The 9,266-nt window shown below is 29.1% G+C and overlaps 1 protein-coding gene across 2 annotated transcripts in view; it reads left to right on the forward strand.

The window, feature by feature from the left end:
- The window catches only part of LOC129225209 (CCR4-NOT transcription complex subunit 2-like), a 46,411-nt gene extending 37,720 nt beyond the window's left edge, over positions 1-8,691 (forward strand). For both annotated transcript variants that reach the window (XM_054859777.1, XM_054859776.1), the window contains exons 10-11: positions 4,794-4,944; positions 6,172-8,691. In XM_054859777.1, coding sequence (XP_054715752.1) covers positions 4,794-4,944; positions 6,172-6,409 — 389 coding nt within the window. In that variant the 3' untranslated portion in view covers positions 6,410-8,691. The remainder of the gene's footprint in view (positions 1-4,793; positions 4,945-6,171) is intronic.
- Positions 8,692-9,266: the final 575 nt, after the last annotated feature.

Here is a 9,266-nt window from a genome sequence, read left to right on the forward strand (position 1 = left end):
AACTTTCATTTGTTTCGGCACCTGAAGTCTTTCCTTGGCGGTCGACGGCACAACATCAATGATGAGCTCAGAGAATATGTTACAATTTGGTTAACTACACAGGCGGCAACTTTTTCCGAATGGGTATACGAAAACCTGTACCACGCTTTGACAACTGCTTGGAAAATCACGGAAGCAATGTCGAAAAATGCGTAAGGGTGGTACTTTTTAGGCAATAAATTTCTTTGCTCTGTCTGCACTTGTTCTTTTTTTGTTTCAAAACGGTACTTACTTTAAAAACATGCCTCAATACTCACAATTTTACACAGTGGCATTCATATGACTTCAACTCTCTCTGGCAATTATGAAAGGGGTTTTTTTTACATATTAATTTGCTGATTCTAGAAAATATACTTCATTGAATGTGAAGATTGCAAAATTAAACCTCTTGGTATCTGCTTTTCTTTATCTCCGAACTTTTCAGACATTTTCAGAAAATCTTTCGACACAGTAGATCTTTTATCAAAGCGTCTCTTGTTGTAGAAAAAGCAATTTTGTTTTCCTATACTTTTTTGCATTATTGCCTTATTTTTTATGTTTGTACTAAATTAAATCTGCATATAATATTTTTAGTACAAATTTATGATATTGCCTTGAAAATTTTTTTTTTTTTTTTTTTTTTTGCCTTGAAAAGTACTTGAAAAGTGCTTGAATTTTTTTCTCCCTGAAGGGTATGAACCCTGAATTTACTGTTTTATTTTTACATTTAATTTTTATGATCATGATATATTTGATGGCAAAATGGTTATGAAGATTTTAAGGCATCCATGCATTAGTTTACTAAAAGTCTCTCACTGTTTGACAAAATTTGTAATTAACTGCCTAAAAATTTCAAGGACACATTTTCAACACTTTTAAATTTTCAAATTTTGCATTTATCAAAACAATATGTATCTTTTAAAATTAAAATTTAAAGCAAGAAAATGTAAAAATAAAAGAAAAATGAGAAACTTTGAGAAACTGCCAGAAATACGCAAGAAAAAAAAAAAAAAAATTCTACAGTTTTATTTTGATTTGATAATATCAAATGAGCTTCAAATGGATATATTTACATGTTTTAACTCACTTTAAAGTTGAAAAAATACAAAAGTTTTCAAAAGAAACGCGAAGAAATTACAAAAATTGCTACCAGAACAACTCAACATCAGCGACCTCTAAAAATATAATGTGCAACTATTTTTGTGGGAACATTGTATTTTCTGACCAATTATGCTTCTAGGCCTCTGGAAAACACTTTTTTTCTTAGTAACCGAATGTGGTAAACAAAACTTGATTTCTAGGCATCTTTCAGCGTTCGTCCTGCAGTCTAATAAGCGAAAACCGCGGATAATCCAAATAATAGGTAAAAAACAGTACTTAGTGTATACAATAGCTAAAAAATACTAATAACACTCAGGCATACAGTTAAATTACAACTAAAAAGATTGCTACATTGCATCTACTAATGTTAAATGTAAAAAATTAAAGTAAAATCTAAAAGAGAACGATCATATATATAAATACAGGGTCTGTCCAGGATTTTTCACAGGGTCCGTTTTTTGTGAAAAATCAAATAATTTTGTGAAAAATGAATTAATTTTGTGAAAAATCAAAAAATTTCGCAAAAAAAAAAAAAAAAAAATTTTTTTTTCTTTTTGTTAAAACGAAATTTTAGAATTTAGAGATGGCACAAACTGCATCAATTAAACTTAAAGTTGAGTGTTTTCCTCTTCTACGTCGAGAAAATCATTCTGGATTTTTTTTACTAATATTTGGCGGGGGGGGGGGGGCATCGCTCTTTCAAGTATCAATATTTATCTACCATTCTACATTATGTTAAATTATACTAGATATATTTCTGTACAGTACTTAAAATAATTGTAACAAAAATATAAATAAATAAAATAAAATTCAGAATAGGGTTCAGCATTCAACTTTTTGACCCAAGACACTCTTAAAAAGCACAGAATTTCGTTTAAAACTTATAAATTCCGTGATTTAAACAAAAATAAAAAGATATTTCAATTGTTTACCTCTTAACAAAGCGTAATAATCATTAAAAATTCGAAAAATCGGATTCCCATAGCGGATGCAAAGAGATCGCAATTCTCAAAGTGAAGGCATCAAAAGTATAAAAACGGCTTGTAAAAGAAATATTTTTGATAAAATTATTTTAAAATTGCATTTTAGAGTCCTATGATAAACATATCATTAATATCTGTGGACACAGTTGACCCAAAAAATAAAATTAAATAAACCATCTACTTAGCATTTTAATTTTTGACTCATAACAGAAAATGGAATTTTGCTTTAAAAACTTGAAATGAGAGTTCTAACAGAAATAAAGAGACTTTTCATTTATTTGAATCCTAATAAAGCTAAGTTAGCTTGAAAAAAGAACAAAATATGATTCTCATATCGGATGTTAAAAGATTGCATTTTTCAAAATGTAGACATCTAAAGAAAAAAAAAAGGTAATTAAAAGAGTTTACTTAAAGTTAATCATCCTTGTGTTAGCATCGAAAAATCAAAACCCATATAATTTTCTCCCAAAATAACAATTAAACATCGCACCGCACCGTAAAAACGCAAATATTGACAAGCTGGCAAAATGATGAGAATATTTTCTAATCAAGTCATTATAAAGGTTCAACGCCAGACGCTAAGTGGTGATAATTTTGAAGTTGGTAACACTATCTGAAGCGATCATATTTTTTCCTCACCTTTACTATCCCTTTGCAGTTCTAAGTTCATTTCGCAGATATATATTATTATTGTTTATTAAATCATGAGTGGAGAAAAGTGCTTACCAATGCCTTTTCAGAAAAGTTAACAAAAACACCGCTGCTAATTAGCTGTGATAAAACAAACAACCATTATATTTATTTGGCAGTAGCAATTATTTATCGCTTGCAGGAGCATCCCAAGAGTGCCGATTTTTTTTTTTTTTTCAAAATTAGCCGATTTTGTATAAGCTGATCCCTCTAATTTGACTTAAAAAAGGTTCCAAAAATTATCGGTTTATACACAGAATTATGCGTTATTTTGCTTTCAGATTTGCTCTTTCAATAAACAATTTGACATCCGATCTTGTTTATCAGAATTTTGTGAAAGGTCCGTTTTGTTTGATCGGGATTTTGTGAAAGGTCCGTTTTGTTTGATCGGGATTTTGTGAAAGGTCCGTTTTGGTTGATCGGATTTTTGTGAAGGGTCCGTTAACGGACCCAAATATCCTCTGGCCAGACCCTGAAATAGTCATTAAAAGAAATTATTCTTATGACCTTCAAGTGCAAGTGATTTAAATGGTTTTTTTTTCACTACATATATGTACGTTTTCGATGTATTTGTATTAAGATTGGCGATTGAATATCTTACCATGAGGCCTAGCTCGAAACCTATTTTAAGTTCTAGAGCCCGAGCCCGCTTCTGGCCTAGGCTGAGTCCAGGGGCATGCACAAAAATTTTCAGGTCCGTCACAAATTACTTTTATGGGCTCCCTCCATATTATTTACCCTTACATCTCTACATATTTTTCCCCAATTTTATATCCTCTTCAAGCTTGGGCCTGTGCCAACAAATGTCCTCCCTCCCCCCCCACACACACCCTCCTGCTCATCTCTTAAGCGCAAGTAGTTTTCAGACTCTAATTTAGGGAAGTTTGAAAAATGAATCGTTTTATCTGCAATGCCAATGAGCTGTTTTACTGTTAATGATTTTGAAGTAAATGTCCCTGTGTTGTGGGGCATTTTTCTTGTTGTCAAATTTGCATTTTCTTAGTCAAATAAATATGTTGGACAAATGTTAAATATTCATGAGTTATTATAATCTGCTGCTTATGAAGAAAAGTACTTTGCAACTTTTAATGTTTCTCACAAATGAGCAAGAATGTTGGGTTGAAATATAACAGATTTTGAAAGTTCTGTCTCAACCAACAGTAAATTCTAGTGGACATTATTGATCTAGTTATCAAGTTGAACATTTTTTTTAATTTTGATTTTTGCAAGTCAACAGAGGTAACATATACATATCAACATTTGATAAAATTCTACTTTAATTCTTATATTTGTGTTAATAATATCTGTAATACTTTTAAGTTTAATGTATACTTGCATGTTAGGTTAGTCACATGTAAGTTTTTTTAAAACACTTTCTTTTGTAATATGATTTATATTTGAGTCAAATTTGCGTTTAATGAAACAACAATAAATTTTCACAAAGATACTCTCCAAGGAAAATAATAAGTTTGATGCTTCAGTTTCAGAGAAATATCTATCAATTTGACACAAATTTTTTAGGGATCCATATCTGTTATGTTTTTCACATTGTTCTCTAAATCTCAAAAATAAATTGAATACTATTCATTTTTGTATTTACTTAAGCCACCCATCTGTGCAAGGAAGAATAACATCCTGTTTATGACAAAAATAAAGCTGGTATGCTGAAAATTGCATTTGAAAAAAAAATCTGATTGCTATGTTAGGTACCATGGAATTTCCCTAGGGTCAATTAATAGTGAATTTCTAAAAATACTTTTTTTTTTTGCACTACTATTAATGCTAACCTGCAATGTATCTGTTTCTTGAATTTCATTACTTGGTACTTGAATTTTGTTTTTCTTATTACACTTGCAAATCTCTAAAATCCATTTTATGTCTTCTGTACTTTATCTTATACTATTTTTTTCTTTTAAAAAATTGCAAGTAATAATGTTATTTTTATTCACTCTTATTTCTTCATCAATAAATTTTGATTATTTTTTCACCTTTCTGTTCTAGATTATCATGTTCCCTCCGAGTATCTGGTCAATAGTAGTATACGTGATAAATTAGCTCCTGTAAAATTGAATAGATATGGTGAAGATCTTTTATTTTATCTGTTTTATATGTTTAGTGGTGATGTTTTACAAGTGGCAGCTGCTGCAGAATTGTAAGTTTTTATTATTTTATTTTATATTCAAACTTGATTTTTGTTATAATTTTTGAATGCTCTCTTAATCTTATTGAATGTTCCAATGCAGATAATTATTGTTTTGAGCTTGAATAAATTCACAGAAGTTGTGCTTTTTCTAAAAATAATAAATTAATTGATTTAACTAAAAACTGCAAATAAGAAGTAACCACCCAATACAAAGTAAAAAATTAGTCTAAAGAGTCCTTGTTCATTTACCTTTTTTAAGCACAGATTGCGGATTGCAGCAGAAAAGCCGACAAAAGTCCGACTTTTGTCGGATGTCTTTTCATCCATAATGTATCGTCTTTTACATTGAAAAGGGCATTAATTGTTATACCAAACCATGTGTCTGCCAGACTTAAATAAAATGAAAAGCTTTCTGCGAACACAAATCCTAACTGGAAAATTTTCTGAAAATAATTATTTTGCCTAGCTCACCCTTGAATAAAGAATTGAATTTATATTCTAATATGAAAGAGACAACAAAAAGTACTTTAAATCATTTAATTTTTTTTTTTTTTTAACAATAACATAATATAGTTTGTGTTTATTTTTCACCAACTGAAGAAAACTGCCAAAACCTTTTTTTTTTTCACACATGTGCTTTAAAAAGCTTTTGAAGAAAGGTTTTAAGAGAAATAAATTGGGATTTTTTTAAAAATTCTCCTAAATTATTTTTATATTTTTATTAACGTTAGCAGTTTGAAAAAAATTTCTGCAGAGCCAAAAATTTTCTACGAACACCGTTTGCCCGTTCGTCTATATTGTGCAAGACTAGTGTCTGCTGTAATCTGCAGTTTGTGCTTTTTGACGTTGTTATTTCTTATTTTACTCTACGCTATTTTTTCTGAAATAATTAATGTATACTGAAGTTCAAAAATTGTTAATTTTTAAAAATTTTAAAATCAACAACTTAAAAATTTTATTTATTTATTTAATTTAATTGTGGAAAGTATTTATATATATATATATATATATATATATATATATATATATATATATATGTGTATGTATGTATGTATGTATGTATGTATGTATGTATGTATTTTATTTCTTGAAGCCGCCATAAAATTTGTGTTAATGAAGTGGGACTGTTGACTAATGATTGAGTCATTGTTGTTTGAAAAATGATATCATGCTCTCATTTATAATATCTTTTACAATTCTGTTAATTTTATGCATTTACTTTTTCATAATATTTAGGTATAATAGAGATTGGAGATTCCATAAAGATGAAAGGGTGTGGATCACTAGAGTTCCTGGAATGAATCCCACAGAAAAATGTCAAACGTTCGAAAGAGGGATGTATTATTTCTTTGATGCTGACAATTGGCGGAAAGTTGCTAAAGAGTTTCATTTGGACTATGAAAGATTGGAAGAAAGACCTAATGTGCCTCAGGCTGTATCTACTATCACACCATCACAAACTGTTTTAACGTAGAGTTTATCTTTCATTTCTAGAAAACACAAACAATAGATTGAGTCAAATTATTCATCAACATTTGTCATCAAGTCATTTTTTGTATATCTTTTGAAAATTTCACTGCTTTGCAGCACTAGGATCAGCATAACTCAGAGTGAATCAATTGGATTTTATACTGCCAAGAAGTACAGTGTGTACCAACTAGTAGTACATTTCAAGATATGTGTTCTATTTTCATCTGTATCTGCTCAAAGTTTTGAAACCTAGAAAATATAGTATTGTCATGGGAAGCTGAAGGGCAGTATCTGCAGAAATGAGTTTTTGAGATATTTGAAGAAACCTGTTTGGATTCCTTATGAACAGTAGCGAAATATTTAAATTTGAAGTTTTTTTCTGAGCTTTATTCTCAGCACAAACCAAATAAGCAAGCTTGTACAATAAAGCTGAAGTACAATAGACGACAGAAATGAATAGAAATGAAAAATTTGCAAATACTGTCCTTTAACTTCCCATGTCAGAGTAGCTTTCTGTTGGTGTTAAACTATAAGTTAGAAATCCAGTGGAAAACTAAATATTTTTGCATATATAATATGCATTCTGAAACTTGAAGTAATACATATGATTATGTTTTTCATTGTAATACCTTTCAATTTAAAAATCTTTCTCACTTTGGATCTTTGTAATACCATAGCCCCTTGTCATTTTGCTTTTGTTGAGCGACAATAAAAAGGAGCCATATATCCAAAAACTCAATGTAACTGAGCTCATTAAGAAACGATTTTACTAATGTTCAAGAAACTGATATATGCATTTACAATAAATTAAGTTTTATCTTATATTAGTAAAACTTTCTGAACAATAACAACCAAAAAAAAAAAAAAAGATTTTGTTTCAAAAAATAAAATATGATTTAAAATTATTTTAACTTTTTTTTTTGGTGAAATAAGAATTTTTATAGTTATAACTTAATAGGTTGTAAATGCAAAAGAATTGAATACAGAGCTGTTTTATTTGGAGCAAAATTTATTTATTTATTTTTGGGGAGGAAGGAGACAAAAAGCGCAATATGTCCCAATGAAGGATGTAACAAGGAGTAATATAACGAGGGGTTGTTGTTTTTATGAAGTAAAAAAAAAAAGTTATTATTTGAAGTGGAAAATCTCTTCAAGCATACTGTACTATATTAAATTCATTCTACTGAAATGTTTTTTTTTTTTAAATTTCTATTCTTACAATGAAAATTTATTGCTAACATTCACAGACTTAAGCAGGAATTTAAAATATACTTTCCCTGTGATGATGAAACAGATGGTATAAGTAGAAATAATGCACCTTTAATTAATTTTAATTTATATCCTTTTAGAATTTCTTTTTAATTCTATTTAAAATGTAGGGATTAAATTTTTAATAACCCAAGATTTGTTTTATCAGTAAGGTGTTAATGAAGTCCCTTGTTTATTTGCATCTCTTAAGTTAAAACAAATATTTTAATCATTATTTGGATAATAAATAGAAATAGATATGCAGTTGATGTTGAATGTACAAATTTCTCAAGTAAATCAATAGTTTTATGTGATACCCTTAATGAAAAGGGCCCACTAAGTTGAATACTTTTCTCAAATGTTCTAGATGCAATTTTTCAGGGATAGAAGCATTACAGTCTGAATTCAAGACTAATCTTGGTTGGGGGGCGGGGGACATTGAACATGGTGCTTTATGCTATTAGAGTATTTTGGTGATGTTTTCATGTATTTTAACTGATTGTATATGCAATATCTTTAAATAATCCTTAGCTCAGAGGTGAATATGCTGTAAATAAAGTTTGAAATTATACTTAAAACATATTTTACGTTATGTTATTTATTATTGTTACACTTGCAAATATTTTATCAACTTATTGTTCTGGGAATTTAATGAGATAAATTTTCATTTAAGAAATGACTGAATTTGCCTACTAGTTATGGTTTATTAATATTACATGTCATTTGCTCAAGTACAAAATTTTAACTTTTGTCTCACAAAACAATAGAGTATTTTTTCCAAGTTGTATCACTCTGTGTACAGTTGCATTTATTTCATGACTTTTATAACACTTAAAAATAGTAAATTTTATAATTTTAATGAGTTTGATAGAAAAAAAAGCACATTTAAAATTTCTTTAAATCACTGACAATGTTTTATGTTTTGTATGTGTCATTGAGATCACAAAAAAATTTCATGATTCAGAATTATTGCTACGAATCATTGAACCCAGTGCTGTAAATTTGTATTTCTTTCATAAGTGCTCATCATATTTTTGTAAATGGAACTTCAGTAAAAATTATTGAAAATTGTTTCAGACTTTTTTATCAAAAAAAAAAACATATACAGTGAAATCCCGTTACAACGAACTTTAAAGAACTGAAAATTTTGCTCGTTGTAATAGGAATTTCGTTGTAATTGAATTCAAATAATATAAAAAGAATTATATCAGGACTGAAAATTTATTTCGCTGTAATGGGATTTCATTGTGTGTGTATGTGTGTATATATATATTACATATATATACACACACACATACGTACATACATACATACTAGCCGTCAGGTCGACTAGGTTAGCCACCTATGACGGGTCATGTAACCCATCTGCAGCAGATAAGTGTACACTGCCTTCGGCATTGTACTTCAACCCCGTTTTGCAGCCTGCGACCAGGGCCGCGCCGTCCCTATGTGCATGTTCAGGAGAATTTCTAATCTAATGATATCTCCTCAATATTTCCTTTAATATTTGCAGAGTGAGTTCTTGAAGAAGACTAATATACTATTTTTTACTTGAACGATGTTTATTAAATAACAAGGTATATAGCTAAAACAGTCTGTAAATGATAAAATAT

This window comes from Uloborus diversus, chromosome 6 (genome assembly GCF_026930045.1).
Source record: "Uloborus diversus isolate 005 chromosome 6, Udiv.v.3.1, whole genome shotgun sequence".
In the NCBI taxonomy this organism is placed as follows: Eukaryota; Metazoa; Arthropoda; class Arachnida; order Araneae; family Uloboridae; genus Uloborus; species Uloborus diversus.